The sequence below is a fragment of the Colletotrichum jinshuiense genome, chromosome 3 (genome assembly GCF_051148585.1).
Source record: "Colletotrichum jinshuiense chromosome 3, complete sequence".
NCBI classification, from domain to species: Eukaryota; Fungi; Ascomycota; class Sordariomycetes; order Glomerellales; family Glomerellaceae; genus Colletotrichum; species Colletotrichum jinshuiense.
Window position 1 is genome coordinate 870680 of NC_139310.1, and position 16652 is coordinate 887331.

The following is a 16652-nucleotide window of genomic DNA, read 5'->3' on the forward strand; positions in this document are numbered from 1 at the left end:
ATGGTTGTCTCGAAGATAGGCAGAATATCATTCACCCGCCCTATCCGGTAGCAACGTGGTACTCGCGTGATTTCCCACCGCATTCCGTATGCCTCCGTTGCCATGCCACGAAGATACAGAGATGGGTTGGTTATGCATCAATTGATACCCGCGTCGATAGTGATTTGGTAAATTGGGACCTTTTACCTCTGTGCTTCGCCCGCCGAACACCGCCCCGCATCATTCCCGCTGTCGTCGAGTTTCGAATTGGGGCTGATGCAACAGCAAACAGAACGGAGCGTGGTCAGCTGGTGAGATCCGTGCCGTAAAGACTGAGGAAGGATTATGCTAGGTAGAATTCGCCGAAGACACACCGGGGTCGTGACGGCGTCTCAAAAGTACCCTCCCTGCCTGCACAAGATGTCAAGCTTACGGGCAGGCCGAAAGTAACCAGAGATTGGCACGTTGTGTTCGTCCGGTGTCTTTCGTTGTTTGACCAACGGGCGATATATGCCACAGATATTGTTCGGTCCTCTTCATGGGGGGCGTGAGAATGGAAATGGGATACCTCCCTGTGGCTATGGTTGAGTTGCAGACTCCTCACTCAGTCGGTGAGGCATCTCAGTTGCGCTGCGGGGATCATCGCCGCCAGTTAAGGCCGGTGGGGGCATGACTCAATATACTACAGACGAACTCGTTGAGTTGCTCATTGTTTATCTCCCACCCGAATGATACACCCATCTCTACTCGCAACCCTGCAGCACACACTCGTCGTCTCATCCATGGCAGTCCCCCAAAGTCTCCAACCCATCGGGCCAATCTCACACCCCTACTAGCATGGCTCAAGCTCTAGACTGATCCGCTCTGCAGACTCAATCCCGTAATCCTCTCCTCTCGAAATAGCTCGCCCCATCCGCCTCTCGCCTCGTCGCCGCTGCTGTGTCCGGAGAGGCGGCGCATGGCACCTCGTCCAGCCCCCTCAGCCACACGGCCCCCACAACCCGGTCCCGGTGCCCGTCCGGCGGCAAACTGACGGCGACTTTGTGGGCCAGCGCTTCCGGTACCCGCCGGAGCACGTTGGCCGTCACCGACAACCAGTGCCGTTCGTAATAGATGTCGCTGTCTAGCCAGAGGTTGACGTTTGCCAGGCCAGGAGTATCCAGAAGCCGGAGGACCGCGCTCCATGACTCGACCCACTGCTCGAAGCTGCTGCCTTCGTCGGCCTGTCGCCGGAAGGAGAGGTTAATGTGCCGGAGCGTATGGCCGGAGCACTCCCGATGCCTCACGCCGAAAAGGTTTCGCGCAAGATTGATGTCGGTGATGGTGAATGCTACTGATCTGTAGATTGAAGCGGCGCATTCAAAGTACCTGTCCGCTTACCCGTTAGCAATGGAACTCGTAGCCGAGCTTTGCAAGAACCCTTAGATGTATCGGCATTCAGTAGGACGGCACAACTTACATCCGCTTACAAGTCATCAACATCGGCAGGAATGCCGTCCACGTATCGACGTGGACGCAGTGACATGTCCGCCCCCTAGCGATATCCCGCCAGATCTCCCTCTCCTCCCTTGCCTCTTCGCACTTCCAGTGATCACACCAGGTCGACATCTCCCGTTTGTACCACAGGGGAACCGGTCCGCGCGCGTCGGGCGCCATCCAGTTGAACTCCCACGGGTCGTCGCCATCCGCGGGGGTCGTGCCCGGCCGACGAAACAGGCACCGGGAGTGGGCGTACCCTGCTTGCGTGCGGATGATGTGCTGGCCCAGGCCAGCCGCGCGCCACAACTCTTGGTATACCATTTCCCGGATCTCCTCCGGAAGCTTGCCGAAGAAGCCGGTGTGGAGCTGGCCGTCTGTGGCAGATTCACGTTGGACGCTGCCGTGGTGTAGGGCGATGCCACTCCAGAAGTCCTCGAACGAGGCGCTGTATGCATCGCCAGTCCCGGGCAGAGTCTCCGACGAGTCGCTATCACTGAGCACTTTGGAGACGGGGATGATGGGAAGAGCATGTGCGCCTCGCCCACCCCAGACGTGGAACACCTTGTTCTTGAGCTTCCTCATGAGAGAGAGCGGTTTCCTTGCCAGTAAACGGGCGTTGAACCGGCTCGGCCGGTTATTTTCCCCACTCATCAAAGCCAAGAAGTTCGACCCGAACGCGAACGCAAACGCAACATGAACGAAGCCGAATTAACAGCTTTGAGAACAGATGTAGGGAAACAACCCCATTAAAAGGGAGAAAAGAGGTGACATTCCAGGGCCGTGCCAGCCCAGCAAACGGTTGTGAACCAGGCATCAAATCCGCCAACCCGACAGACATTTAGGCGAGCAAACGGCATAGATCACCGCTACTTCTTGGATGGGGATCAACAAACATGGACCCCGGACGCCACACCATAAGTTTAGGTCCGTTGTTTGTTTATGACGGGACTTTCTATAGGTGAAAGATGACAAAGGCCTCAATGTATAAAAAGAATAAACAATTCAATTCAAAGACCGTGTGTGGGTATTGTGGCCAATGCTACTCGACAAAACCAAGGACTCGTCCAACGCCGCCAGTCATCCAGATCTAGTACATGTATCCGCTATTTGTCCCCGCGCATCCAACCGCTCGATCGTGTGAAATGCACCAGTGCAATAAAGGCTCGTCATTAAAAAATGCCGACCCGAGGCTCTTAGTTCTGCTCGGGCTTGCTCTTGCCAGCACCGCCGAACAGGCCACCGACGTAGCCACCGGCGCCCTTGAGACCCTCTGTGGTCTTGCCGGCGACGGTCTTGCCGCCATCGGCGACGCTACCGGCAGCCTGATTCACGGCACCGGAGCCGGGAATGGCGGACGGGGCGTATCCGCCCTCATCGTCCTTGCCCTGGCGCTCGGCGCGGTTGATGCCCTCTTTCGAGGCGAGATCGCCGATGGGCTGGAGAAGACCGCCCTTGCCAACTTGGCCTCCGACGAGGTTGTGGACGCCGTCTTGGAGGGTGTCGATCTGTTCGACGCCGGTGACCTTGGTCTTGTCCAAGGTGTCTGGGAACGAGCGCGTTAGTCAAAACGTTCATCAACTAGCCAGGCACTAGGGTGAGAGTGGCAGCGGGAAGGGTTTCACGAGGAGTAAAATAGCTTACCCTTGGTTGCGTAGCTAGCCTTGTTGTCCTTGGTGAACCATCGCAGGTAGACGTCCTCGAGCCAAGGAACCCACTTCTCGTACTGCTCGTTGTAGGTTTGCTTTGTCCACTCAGCCATGATGATGGATAATTTTGTGTAATGTAATACAGGTTTTGTTTATTCGTTTGATGTGTCAAAAGGGACTGAAGTTCTAGAATAGATCAACGAGATGGAGACCTCAAACGGAAGAGAGGTGCGACGTGGACTATCAGCCTGATATATTCCCATCCAAACCGGCCCAAGCACACCTACCTCATCAGAGTCGTCACCCACGCATCCCTCTGTGCAGTGTTTGGGAGGGAGTGTGGCTGATGATGCTCATGGATACGTCATACGGGTCCGTGATGGAGGATGCCAGACGAGATGCCATAGGCTGCGGTGGTGTCAGGCAGCCGGGGAGGACCCCCGTCAGACCCCCCTGCGCAGCATCATCGGCACAATGACAAAATCCTGGAAGTTGGCCGCCACATCACTTGCACGGCCAGCCACACGCGGGAGTCCCAGCGCTTCAACATCCACGAAGGGGCCTCGTAAGATGGAGGGGTTTCAGATTCGGTTTTTGAGAACCTTGGAAACTTGAATGGTGGAAAATTGTCTCTCGTCGGCGCTGCCTTAGCATGACACCACCAAGTCAGCAACTTCCGTGATGCTGCACATGGGATGAGTGTCCGTGGGATGTGGTGGGAACGAGACGCAGAAAACTGGTCTAGATCTCGATTGCGGGCTACGACGTCATCCCGCTGCCAAATGGGGCCCGTGCTGGGCGGTAAGTGGGGACTGGCCGCCGGACTGCCACGGCCCGGTGGGGCCCGACGCCGGCGCTGTTGTGCGAGTGGACGATAGACAGCACCGTCTTGTCGGAATATCACTGTGGCTCTATTCTTAGTAGTTTATAGAATTGCATAGTGATATTCTTTGGAGCATCCGTATCAAGCGTGTTAAAAGTAGACGACTTTTGACTATAAAGATGTCACCTAGTGGACAAGACAGACTCCAACCTATGATTTGGTTCAACATACAGGGCTCCACGCTGAACTGCGTGTATCCTCTGATGTTATAATGATCGTCTTAAAATATAAACATATTATTAAGATATAAAGCACGGTGTTGCTGTTTTTAAAGCACTTGGTGGTAATTTTACGCAGACTTCGTGGGCTGGTCGCAACCCAATCTCCCGAGCCTTCCAATCCACCAAGGTCTGGTCGACCAAGATACCGAACCGGTTCTAGTTGGCTATGCCATCTAACCGTCAAATTATGCTGTAAATTTGTAAACCAGTCTTCTTGGAAATCCATCATAGTTGTTGGCGTATCTCTATTCCGGTAAGAACAATGCCCACCGCGTATATCTGATGTTTTCGCGATCGCTCGATTGCATCATCCTTTAGCAGCAGTGTATTTGAGATTGGGCAGGGTAATCTATTGGCAAATGAAAACTGGAATCGGCATGTCGCAGGAAACCCAAAGGAACTGTGCACACTTTGACGTTAAATTAGGCAGGTTACCAGTATTCTACTGTTATACACATCGCAAGATATAATGATTACGAGCGAACAATTTGCGTTACTTCGAAGAAGTCAAGGTTCCGTTGGTACAAGGAATACCAAGCCCCGTGGCGCTTTCCAATCCTACACACTCCATCTCACCTGCGCTTCCATCCTGAGGTGCCATTTGTGTTAGTTTGTCGCGCTTCCTTTTTGCAGTATTTTGAAAGACTTACCGCTGCAATCAATGTGATGTCTGAAAATTTAAAGTCCTGGCAATGATCTGCGTCTTTGCAAATGATATACATGGATTTTTTGGTTGACTCGCCTTGAGCGTAGGGAAATCAGTTAGTCTTTTCAAAGTCCCCACAATGCAAGAGAGTGGCTAGCATCCAAAACATACCTAGAGTCTGACTCCAGCACGGGCTTGAAACGCAGCTGCCATCCTTGAGGCTTGAGCCAGTATGGGCGGTGATGCCTTCCCATCGGAAATTCTTTGCAAACGCCGCCAGGGAAGTATCCTTCCCAGCCGCTCCCTTTTCCTGGTCCACGTAATCCTCGACAAAGTGGATTGGATAGCTGGTGTTGATGATGGTCATGTTGCGCCAGGTAACGTCGGAAATCTGGCATGTTGTACCGACGGAACCTTTGAAGCGGGCCCCTAGGAGCGAGTCGTGGATTTCTGCGTTCTCAAACAGATACTGACTGCCTGTCCCAGAAGCACACGACACTGAAATACCATGTGTTCCATACGCAACAATGTTGCGCATTGTGACATTGACTGCGGGAGGGGAAACGTTAATAATATCGTCGCCATTGTAACTTGTCCAGCCGTCAATGACGACGTCGGAGGCGCTGACGTCGATTCCGTCCGTGTTAAATGGAAACCCGCTCAAGGACCGCGCATCAAGTAGGGTGTCAGTCATGTAGACGTCCTGCCCGCCCATCGAAAAAACCCACGCTACTGGATTTAGTACTCTGAGCCCCCTCAGGCGTAGCCCTGTGACCCCGAAAGAGAAGAGGTGCGGGCGTCCGCTGTCGTTGCTGTCCTTGGCATTGGACCACCATTTGTCGCCGTGACTGATGATCCAGCCTCCACCTTGAGCCCCGGACGCTGTGAACGTGACGCCTTTGCTGTTAGAAACGGTAATCCAATGTCCCGGATAAGCGGTACGGTTTTGCACCACCGCCGCAACGGCGCTGGGGCTGTCCGATAGCGTAAGGTTGCCTTCTATCGAGAACTCGACGTTTGTCAAGCCGGAAAATTGCAGCGGGGTTAGCAAGATGTATTCCGTGCCTGCGCTGAAAACCACGCGAGAGTTGCTGCCGCATGACTTGACAGTGGAGATGATGGCCGGGGAGTCATCGCCTGTAGATTTGGGAACGATGCAAGTCTTGAATGAATTCTTGCCCACCGTCTCCGGCAACCAGTAACCGGATGCCACGGCGGCAAGGAACACAAGGTTAAAAAGGGAATGCGTCATGGTGACTGACTGTAATGGACCATCTGATCGAAGGACGATCCAACCCACACCAGCAGATCCTATGCTGGCGACTTATATACTTCTTGGCATTCTTTCACAATGCAGTTTGAGATGTTAACCAGCCCATGAGGAGCCAGACAGGGGCAAATTAGTCCCAAGTTTGATTGCGATCCCACGTCTAAATTCTACGGGATGAACTCTGTCGTGCGTTATTTTCTCCCCGCAGTTTCCGGCATCAAAGGACAAGCAGAATCGCAAGGATTGACGCTGATCATTTAGACTGTCATGAACTAAGCTACAGAAGGTCAGGCAGCCAAATTCTCACGGATAATCGGCTAGACTGGCTGGAGGGATTTCGCAGAAAGGAGTCTTTGAAAGACGAAACGGGTAGAAAATGATTAGCGAGGGCTTTTTAAAGTTTAGATGATCCATAAGAAAAAAGCTTGTCTCATCTTCATGAAGCTAGGATACAGGGTTCATGGCCATGGGACCGAGTCACTCGTATTCCCGAATCGTGGCATGGCAGTCTACACTACTGTGCATGTTTCATTTAGACTAAACCTTCATACCATCTTTGGAAACCCCAGTTCATTTCCCGACCGACGCTTCCGCTTAAAATTTGATTAATTTCGCTTCATCTACCACATTGCCGTTATCCCGAGATTTAGACTGCGCCTCTTCCTACGTCCACGACCTAAAGCGCTATCGAGGCTTCAGTTGCCCTCCATATTCTTTAGCAGTGCTGAAATGCCACTTGTACAAGGCTAACCGGATCGTTGTCAATGCGGCTGGACGTACATTATAGTCTGGAGCCATTCTGGTTGAGTTATGACAGCGGAAGACATTTCCAAATGGAACTTGGCAGTGGACGCAGGATACTGATACTCAGAAGGGTGAGGGGAATTCAATCTGACGAATTTGTTGAACATCTTGGCAAATTAGGCAAATATATTGCTCCTTATAGAGCTAGTAAAGCCAAATGACATTGGCTGAGTTTCAAGACAGGCGAAAGACAAGTTCATTCCAAGTTACCAGTACATCAACAGTCAATAGGGATGCTTGAGAAAGGGAAGAACTACATCCCACATTGAAACCGAAAATGACCTTTAAGCGCTGTAGATTGGCTACCCTGAATATGACAACCAGGGAAAATCATGTAGATGTTCTTAAGTCTCCCTTAGCTGTTCATCTTGTCGGTCCAACTTTCCTGATAAGTTTGGCGAGACACTGTTACAGTTGACGAGGGGGTGTGGGCAATACTTGCAGCATGTGTAGCAGACCAAGGCACGGGCTGGCGCCAGTCTCACCGTGCCCGAATTGGGGAATGAAGAATAAAGTTTCAAAATAAAGGATATTTACAGTTCCAAACGTTACCCTTACAGAAATCTTTTACTGAATCCAGGGGTTGATGGCACCTAACCGTTTGGTCGCTTTTGGCAGATCTACATTAGTCTAAATTTGTAATTATGAAATCGGCAAGTCATGAAACAGTCCCCTCAGCCCAAAAATATCATCCTCTATAACGAAGCCAATGTTTACCATAAACTGGTCCAACTCATCTGGCAACATGAACCAGAATGCCTGATAACATAATCCATCTACACAACGGTGATGTAAAAGACGCCCAGTCTGGAGGAGGGTATTAACGACGTCTTTGTTAGATCTCCACACAGCCCACATAAATGGGGTGAACCCTTCTTTGTCCTCGGAGTTCATGTTGACAGTGCCGGTATTGGCAAGTAATGAAACCACCTCCACGTGCCCTTTCATAGCAGCCCAGGATAGCGGCGTCCGGCCAAAATTGTCGCTTGAGTTAATGCCAGCCTCATTGGCGTCAATGAGCATTTTTACCACAGCCTCATTTCCTTTCCCAGCCGCTAAGGACAATGGGGTCCGGCCAGTCTTATCCCTTGAGTCGACGTCAACCTTGCCTGTATTGAGGAGCACCTTGACGACTTCCGCATGGCCACTACTAGCTGCCCAAGACAGCGGTGTCTGGCCGTCATTATACCTTGAGTTGACGTCAACCTTACTTGCATTGAGGAGCACCTTGACGACGTCTGTATGGCCACTTCTAGCTGCCCAAGACAGCGGTGTCCAGCCGTCATTATCCCTTAAGTCGACGTCAATCTTGCCTGTATTGAGGAGCACCTTGACGACTTCTATATGGCCACACTCAGCTGCCCTAAATAGCGGTGTCTGGCCGTCATTATCCCTTGAGTCGACGTCAACCTTGCCTGTATTGAGGAGTACCTTGACGACTTTTATGTGGTCATTCATAGCTGCCCAAAACAGCGGTGTCCAGCCGTCATTATCCCTTGAGTCGACTTCAACCTTGCCTGTATTGAGGAGCACCTTGACGACTTTTATATGGCCATTTTTAGCTGCCCAAGACAGCGGTGTCTGGCCGTCATTATGCCTTGAGTCGACGTCAACCTTGCCTGTATTGAGGAGCACCTTGATGACGTCTGTATGGCCATTTATAGCTGCCCAAGACAGCGGTGTCCAGCCGTCATTATCTCTTAAGTCGACGTCAATCTTGCCTGTATTGAGGAGCACCTTGACGACTTCTATATGGCCATACTCAGCTGCCCTAAATAGCGGTGTCTGGCCGTCATTATCCCTTGAGTCGACGTCAACCTTGCCTGTATTGAGGAGCACCTTGACGACTTCTATATGGCCATTTATAGCTGCCCAAGACAGCGGTGTCTGGCCGTCATTATGCCTTAAGTCGACGTCAGCCTTGCCTGTATTGAGGAGCATCTTGACGACTTCCGCATGGCCACCACTAGCTGCCCTAGATAGCGGTGTCCAGCCGTAATTATGCTGCCTTGGGTCGACGTCAACAATGCCTGTATTGAGGAGCACCTTGACGACTTTTATATGGTCATTCATAGCTGCCCAAGACAGCGGTGTCCAGCCGTCATTATCCCTTGAGTCGACGTCAACCTTGCCTGTATTGAGGAGCATCTTGACAACTTCCGCATGGCCACTTCTAGCTGCCCAAAACAGCGGTGTCCAGCCGTCATTATCCCTTGAGTCGACGTCAACCTTGCCTGTATTGAGGAGCATCTTGACGACTGGCTCGTGTCCATTCTGAGCTGCTTGGGACAGTGGCGTTCGGCCGTCATTATCCTTCGAATTGACATTAACGCCCTCTGTAATCATTTCTGAAAGGAGTCTTTGTAGGTTGTATCTGGATACAATATGCATCAGGCTACTTCCCTCTGATGGCCGATTCCACGGGTGAGTTTCAACGGCCTTGTATGCCAACACCCATTGGTCCACGAAAGAACTTGATGGCCAACGAAGACTGTCGAGAATTTCTTTGACATATGTTTGAGGTGGTCCGCTCCGCTTTATGTGAGGCACCAAGGATGTTATTACATACTTCAAGAATGGAAACCGTATGGTATCCTCTTCGGAGAAACGTCCAGTATGTGAAGAGATGGTCATTTTGAAGTAATTGATACATTGAAGACACAGAAGGAATTCAATGGAAGTTGGTAAGGATTTGGGCGTCCCATAGCTACTATCGAGAACCAGCAGTCCCTGCCCGATGAAGTAGTCCTTGACTGATTGATGGATGAACTGGACAACGCGAGAGTTGTCAGACGGTGCTACCTCTGCAAGCCCACAGCTTAAGGACGTGATTCTTTTCTCCATGTTGTCTTGGGCAATGAATTCATCCGATTGTCGGCAATCGGTAATCGTTTGGTCTGGGCTGTATGGGTCAATCGTCATTGCCCATGGCAACTCATCCGTTGTCAACGGCCGAGTTGAGAAACAGATCCATTGCACCAACCGTATAGCCCCGGCACGATCCTCTACATTCTGAAGCAGGTCGTGGTAAAGATCGTCAAGTTTCTGTGGTACCCGCTCAATTTCACGCATGATTCTACCTGGCGGTTCGCCACGGCGCTTCATTTGCAGCACACGGTCGACGACGATATGAGCCCACATGAAGACCCCTTGTGCTCGTTGACTCAAGATACCTTGGATTTCCGAGTGCTGGTCTGATGAGAGGCGACCCCGTACATACAAATCGATATCCCCGTTATTCTCCGCGTCGAGCAGTATCGTTGATCCACCCTCAAGCTCAATAATGGGGTAATGACGGCAGGAAAAGCAGACGCTAAGTTGCAAGTCCGCTGATGAGAGACCAGAGAGTACCTGCTTGAGGAAATCAATGAGTTGCACAGCAGGTTGCTCTCCACACTCATCAAGTGCATCGATGAAGACGAGCATTGTACGCTGTTTCAGGATTCTCGAAAGCGATGACTGAAAAAAAGCCTGTAGCATTGGGAGATGCCACTGCCATTCCTTTCCAGCCTCGCCTACGGTTTTGCGTCTGTGGTCGAAGGTGTCGATCAAGTCAGGAAGTGCGCCAGGAACTAGATGCAACAGCTGGTGTAGGAGGGACCGGAAGAGGCCGAGCAGTGACCTCTGCAATTCATGGCCCCGGCCGTGGAAGAAGAAAGAAAGTACTAGTGGCTGCGTCTTGTAAAGAGGCGGGACCTTTTCGAGAGCGTACTTCATCAGAGTCGACTTGCCAGACCCAGGCTTGCCTCTGATCCAGACCAGACCCCGGAGCTGCTGAGTCCATTCCGTAAGAGTCTCATGCCCCAAGAGCCATTCGCAGGTACCAGCGGCAGCAGCATCAATGCCGTTCTGTCGGCCGTCGATTTCTTCAAATGCTAGTGATCTCATACAGGCCTGTGTTGTTTCTGAATGGGCGTGCTCGAAGCCTGTGCAACAGAATCAGTCATGCATCGCTACACCGCAAGGAGGAACAGGCATACTGTCTTCAGCAAACCGTCTAGGTACGTCTAGCCTCGCCCCTTTAACGCACTCCAAAATTCTCCTTCTCACAATAGTATAGTCGCCCTGGCTTCTGGAGCAATATTTGACGAGCCCTGAATGATCTTTGTTGATGGGGATGTTATCTTCATCAGCCACCGCTACTAGGCCTGTGGCAGTGGCAGACTTTTCTGTTACTAGTAAGGAGGGCGAGCCGGTCTTTCTCCACTTGCCTTCCTCATCACGCTGTAGCACAGAGTTAACGGTGTGCCATTGGCTTTCCGATTGTGCGGCTTACCTCTAGAGTTGAGCTGAGCACGCGCTCAAAGAACGACATTACGCGATAATGATCCTTGCAGCTCTCAGAGAACTGATCCGCAAGTCTCTTGAGAAACGTCGATGCTTCAGAGTCGTTATCGACAAGCAGGTCGTGAATCAACGCTTCGTTCGGCTGGCCCCGGACGAGGGTCCTGAGCTGGTCGTTGCGCAGGCCCAGGTTTGGCACACCGAAGAAAAGAAGAGCGTAGCAGGCTTTGGCAAGGTCGGCGACAGCATCACCATGTCGTCTGCGAGCGTGAATAAGTGCCTGTAATAACAGTCAGCCATATGATTGAGTTCGTAGCAGGTTAGAGCAGCATCTCACCTCTTTAATAAGCAAGCCGCCTAGGCTATGGCCAATGAAGATGAGCGGCCGGCGGGTTGTCTACTGGGTATCAGCGTAAGTTCGCACATCCCCCGGACCCACTTACGCCATCTCCTGCGCGGAAGGCAGCGACTCGCTCTACGAATATTCGACCCAAGTCCTCGATCGATTGCCTCGAGAGGCTGCCTGGCAGCGTTGTATCGTAGCCGTAGAGCAGCACTCGGATGTTAGGCACATCGTGCGGCAAGAAGTCGCGAAGCCAGACATCATCGCTGTGGGAGCATTTCCAAGACCCAAGCGCGTGGCTTCCGAGGCCGGGCACCGCGATGATGCTGCGAGAGACAGGTTAGTGTTGGCGAAGCGATAACGAGAATGGACTGCGCGTGTTAACGCCAACGTAGGTGACACTTACTCTACAGCTGCGCCGTTACTGTCTTCGAACAAGGGTGTGATACCATCAAAGTCGCAGCTATAGCTGTAGGGATAATTCGTCCCTGCTCGCAATAACTGTGCGCACAATTCATTTCCCGATAGATGCGTGGTGGCGGAGAAGGTCGCACACACGAACGAGCTGTCCTTGGGCGCCATGGAACGACGAACGAAGGAAGCCGCGGCATCACGCAAAACACTATCCAGCTCCGCAATGGATTGAATATTGCGATCGAGTTTATCAACGTGGCTGACTGGGATGTCGTCGATGCGGAAAGTCAGGCTCTTGGGGTGCTTCAGTGTCTTCGCAGCGGTTGGCGCAGACGGGGCTGGCCTGCGGCCGACCGTAGGAGACACTAAAAGGATGACGACCGCGATGGCCAAACCAAGAAAGATGGTCCAAAGGCCAATATCAGACCAGATATGGTCTGACATTGCGATAGGCGTTGCTGCCGGTGGCCGTTCGGAGGACGTGGTGAGCCAAGTGCTGATTTCCGCAGTATGATGAGGGGTTCATGCATGATGAAAATGATAAGGCCTAGAACCACGTGACAACACACTGGGAATACAGCCTCGTCAAGCGGCACAGCCCAGATGCCAAGGTCTCAATGGCCATTCTTACAGCACTCATATATTATCGTAATTGTTTGAAAAAGGGAGAAAAGAAAGGCTTGGTCCAGTTCGCATCTGATTGTTGCCAATGTGGATGCACTGGGCCGCCTCTCAGGGTTTGAAGAGGAAACAAAGACTGTGGATATTCTTCTGCAAAAAATCAGCGATGAAATGATTTTCTATGCAGCATTAGGACGTGAACAAGCCGTTGAGCTTGTCACGTCACTTGAGTTGGGCGCCTCCGGCTCTTTTGAAGGGCGAAGATGGTCACGTCTTGGATATTTTCATTTCTTCTCCACCCTGTAGCAAGGCACCGAGAAAGAGGCAGAGACTGTAGAAACAAGCCATCGCCACTATGCTGAACAACAAGACAATTGCCGAAATGGTGCCGCTGTTTCTGTCCCCACAGCCATCATCAATAGCCACAGCGATTTGCAACCCGCTCAGCCGATGCGGCTCCAATCAAGAACAGGATCGGTCCATACAACTGCGCAAAGTAGGTCCTATGACAACATTCTACTAGCTGTAAGTGCGGTTTCATTTACGAGGGAGCAAGAGCGCATAGATATTGAGTCGCGTCAGCTTGATTTCGACAAAAATGAAGTGTCCAGCCATATTGTTGTCAGTAATCCTAGCCAAGTCTATGCTGACCAATAAGAGGACGCCGCAAGGGGCAGCGTTGGCAGAACAATCTCGGGAGCGAGAGAATACCGAGAGAATAAGCTTTCCTAAGGGAAGGCATATTTAACTATAATAACATGCAATCTCATACTGCTTCACTCGACAACCTAGCCGTAATCAAGGCATCCTGATACAGCTTTGAGCGGAATAGTGGCGGTTAAATGGATCAATGATGATGGGGTGAATTGCAGCTTATCTCCGCCCCATTGTAAGCAACAATCCGCAGGTTAGGCTCCTTGCGGAAATAAACGGTTGCTCCTGTCGGAACCTGGTCGTTCTCGATGAAGAGGCTTTTATCTGGGCCATAGAACACGGAAATGACACCGTATTCCTCACTTCGAGTCCACAATGGGAATCGGGCCGCGGGTTGCGTTTTGTCTCCTCGCGGTTTAAGCACCTTTTTTGTGGCGGGACTGACGAACATCTATCATAAGAAAAAGGGGTCAACGAATCTGCCACACAAATGGGTCGCAAGGAGCGCCTACCGCGGTCTCGTAGTTCAGACCACCGCCCGCGGCTGACGAGTTGATACCACCTCCTGTGAGCAGCCGATTGGGGCAGTACTTTGCGACGATGACAGTGATCTCCTCGTTGTGCTCGTTGACTGCCCATAAAAATGCAGGGACCTTCCGGATTGTGCGGACAAGCGTAGAATAGACACCCTACAAGTCAACAGGTTATCTTCTGGTGAGGATTTGGAATCACAATAACCGCAAATTTAGAGTTGGTCATGGCACTTGATGAAGGGCATCCGCACCGACTTAACTGATGGGACGAGTCCGCGATGGCGTGTCGAGCAGACGGGGGAGTGAGGGTGTTTATCGAGCTTCTTGGTTATTCAACTGGCGCTGGGGACCTCATTGCAATGTGAATTGATGCAGGATGACCTGGAACACACTCACTACAAATAAATACATCGTATGATTCAATAAGAAAAGGCTGTGAACCATAGCGTGCTTACTTGGATGAAACAGATTCGGGTTCAAGCGCTGCCGATTTGTCTTGGAGTGGTATGCACATCGAGTGATTAAACTTAAACTTCTTGACGTTCTGTGGAATCAGAAACAATCGTGTAGCATAGATCATTCTGATCGAGAAGCTACTTACAGCTTTAGACGTACGCTCGAGAGTTCTTAGTCCCTCGGCTACCTCTGATATGCCTGACAAGGGCAAGAACTACTAGTCTATGCTCAGACGGTATTCCATTTTGCAGAGCGGACACTGATTTTGTAAGACTCTGTACCTGAAAGCAGAGCCTCGGTCCGTCGTTCGATTAATATTGGCTCTGCTTGGCAGGTGACGATCTTGGCCAATGAATCAACAGAATTATCTGTTCCTGATTTCGCTTGGCCTTTTGGGATAGACCAGTCAGATGTGACAAGTCGGTAGCGACGCCTGAAGGAAGGGTGTAAGCATGGGACCCACCCGTAGCAGGGGTGCTACACGAATCCTGCATACGAGAGCCTTCCTTTGCAGGTATCGTGGCTGATAAATGTCAATTCCGCTTGTGAGCAGTTGCTACACGAATCACGCATGTACGAGCATTCTTCTGTAGGCACCAACTGCTGATACTCGTCTTTGGTCGTAGAAAGCATTGCTATACGAAATATGCATGAAAACGAATCTTCATTTCCTCGAAGTGCCTGCCATTACGTTTGAATCATCAATGCAAATCGGTCTATTTAAACTTACGGTTAGGTCTTGCAAGATTTGGAAAATCTCTTACTTTAAAATATTCAACATCCTGATCCCTATAATCATTAAATTTTCCATCTTCACCAACATTGCATCTGGCCAGTCATGGGCGTCAAACACACAAACGGCATTCCTGCTGCCGTGTCAGTGAAAACCACGACGGAAAGAAAACAAAATTCGACCGTAGCAACCAATTTTGTCGACGGCGCAGCAGATGAATTCGAATTTGGCGGTTCATTTGGAACCGCTGCCCTTATGGTTGGATTCCCCTTGATTATGTGGTACTTGTGGATCGGCGCAACATACTACGACGGCCAACTTCCTATGCCTGAACCCAAGCAGACCTGGGCCGACTTCTGCCGTCATCTTGTTCAGCTTGTCTACGAGGGAGCTTATCCTACCGCCAAAGCATGGGCAGTTTACTGGATATTCTTCATCGGCGAGGCCATCATGTACTGCTACATGCCTGGTGTGTCCAGTCACGGCCGCCCGTTGCGTCACGAAGGCGGCAAAACGCTACCCTATTACTGTTCAGCCTACACGAGCTTCTATGCGACACTGGCAATCGCAGTTATCCTGCACGTTACAAGGGTGTTTCCCTTGTACACACTGATCGATGAGTTTGGCTCGTTCATGACTGTCGCTATTCTGTCCGGATTTCTGAACAGCTTCATCGTGTACTTCCAAGCCATTGCACGCGGACGAACTCACCGACTCACGGGCTATCCGATTTACGACTTCTTTATGGGTGCCGAACTGAACCCGCGGATTGGTATCCTGGACTTCAAGATGTTTTACGAGGTGCGGATTCCGTGGTTCATTCTGTTTCTGATTACCTGCTCGGTGGCGGCTCGCCAGTACGAAACCTACGGCTACGTCTCAGCTGAGGTGGTCTTCTTGGCCGGGGCCCATTATCTCTACGCCAATGCCTGTGCCAAAGCAGAGCAAATGATTATTACGAGTTGGTGAGTGGTTAATATCAACAAAGCAACTGCAAATGAGCCTCAACTAATTCTTTGGCCATCTAGGGATATGTACTTTGAGAAGTTAGGCTTCCTGCTCACTTTCTGGAACATGGCCGGCGTGCCTTTCACCTACTGCCACTGTGCCTTATACCTGGCCAATCACCACCCATCCGAGTATCACTGGAATCGTTATGCCTTGGCAACATTCGGCGTTGTGTACATATTTTTCTACTGGATGTGGGATAGTGCCAACGGTCAGAAGAACGCATTCCGTCACCAGGAAAAGGGCCAGCTTATCAAACGCAACACATTTCCCCAAGTCCCTTGGCAGGCCATTGAGAATCCCAAGGTCATTGAGACTGACGTGGGGGACCGTATCATGGTGGACGGCTGGTTTGCAATTATACGCAAGCCAAACTACGTGCCTGACATGTTCTTCTCTTTCTCATGGGGCCTGATTACCGGGTTCAAGTAGGTCTTTTGTCCGTAAGACCGTGGGAAGAGTCAAAATTGACTAACATCGTGTTTCTAGGAGCCCTTTGCCTTGGTTCTACTTCGTTTTCTTCATGGTTATGATAATTCATCGCACCAACAGGGACATCAACAGGTCCCGGAGAAAGTATGGCGATGCCTGGAAGCGCTATGAGAAAGAAGTTCCGTACCTCTTCATCCCTGTAAGCCCCAATAAAGCCATCAAGGTTGCGGATATTTTCTAACATTT

At 51.1% G+C, this 16652-nt stretch overlaps 5 protein-coding genes across 5 annotated transcripts; 1 reads left to right on the top strand and 4 right to left on the bottom strand.

Annotated features, from left to right (window-relative positions):
* Window positions 1-851: 851 nt before the first annotated feature.
* On the bottom strand, window positions 852-2040 carry EsH8_III_000249 (uncharacterized protein; the record flags this gene model as incomplete). The annotated part of the gene is made up of 2 exons (XM_083261974.1): window positions 852-1347; window positions 1439-2040. 2 exons carry the CDS (start codon window positions 2038-2040, stop codon window positions 852-854), a joined length of 1098 nt encoding a protein of 365 aa, XP_083122461.1.
* A 611-nt stretch (window positions 2041-2651) lies between these two features.
* EsH8_III_000250 (uncharacterized protein) lies at window positions 2652-3217 on the bottom strand (the record flags this gene model as incomplete). Its single annotated transcript, XM_083261975.1, has 2 exons — window positions 2652-3001; window positions 3100-3217. The coding sequence occupies 2 exons, from the start codon at window positions 3215-3217 to the stop codon at window positions 2652-2654; spliced, it is 468 nt and encodes a 155-aa protein (XP_083122462.1).
* A 1563-nt stretch (window positions 3218-4780) lies between these two features.
* EsH8_III_000251 (uncharacterized protein) lies at window positions 4781-6106 on the bottom strand (the record flags this gene model as incomplete). Its single annotated transcript, XM_083261976.1, has 2 exons — window positions 4781-4797; window positions 5026-6106. 2 exons carry the CDS (start codon window positions 6104-6106, stop codon window positions 4781-4783), a joined length of 1098 nt encoding a protein of 365 aa, XP_083122463.1.
* A 1464-nt stretch (window positions 6107-7570) lies between these two features.
* On the bottom strand, window positions 7571-12413 carry EsH8_III_000252 (uncharacterized protein; the record flags this gene model as incomplete). Its single annotated transcript, XM_083261977.1, has 6 exons — window positions 7571-10854; window positions 10909-11152; window positions 11205-11492; window positions 11550-11609; window positions 11656-11881; window positions 11962-12413. The coding sequence occupies 6 exons, from the start codon at window positions 12411-12413 to the stop codon at window positions 7571-7573; spliced, it is 4554 nt and encodes a 1517-aa protein (XP_083122464.1).
* Window positions 12414-15071: 2658 nt separating this feature from the next.
* Window positions 15072-16647, top strand: EsH8_III_000253 (uncharacterized protein; the record flags this gene model as incomplete). The annotated part of the gene is made up of 3 exons (XM_083261978.1): window positions 15072-15931; window positions 15995-16402; window positions 16464-16647. The coding sequence occupies 3 exons, from the start codon at window positions 15072-15074 to the stop codon at window positions 16645-16647; spliced, it is 1452 nt and encodes a 483-aa protein (XP_083122465.1).
* Between the last annotated feature and the right edge of the window lie 5 nt (window positions 16648-16652).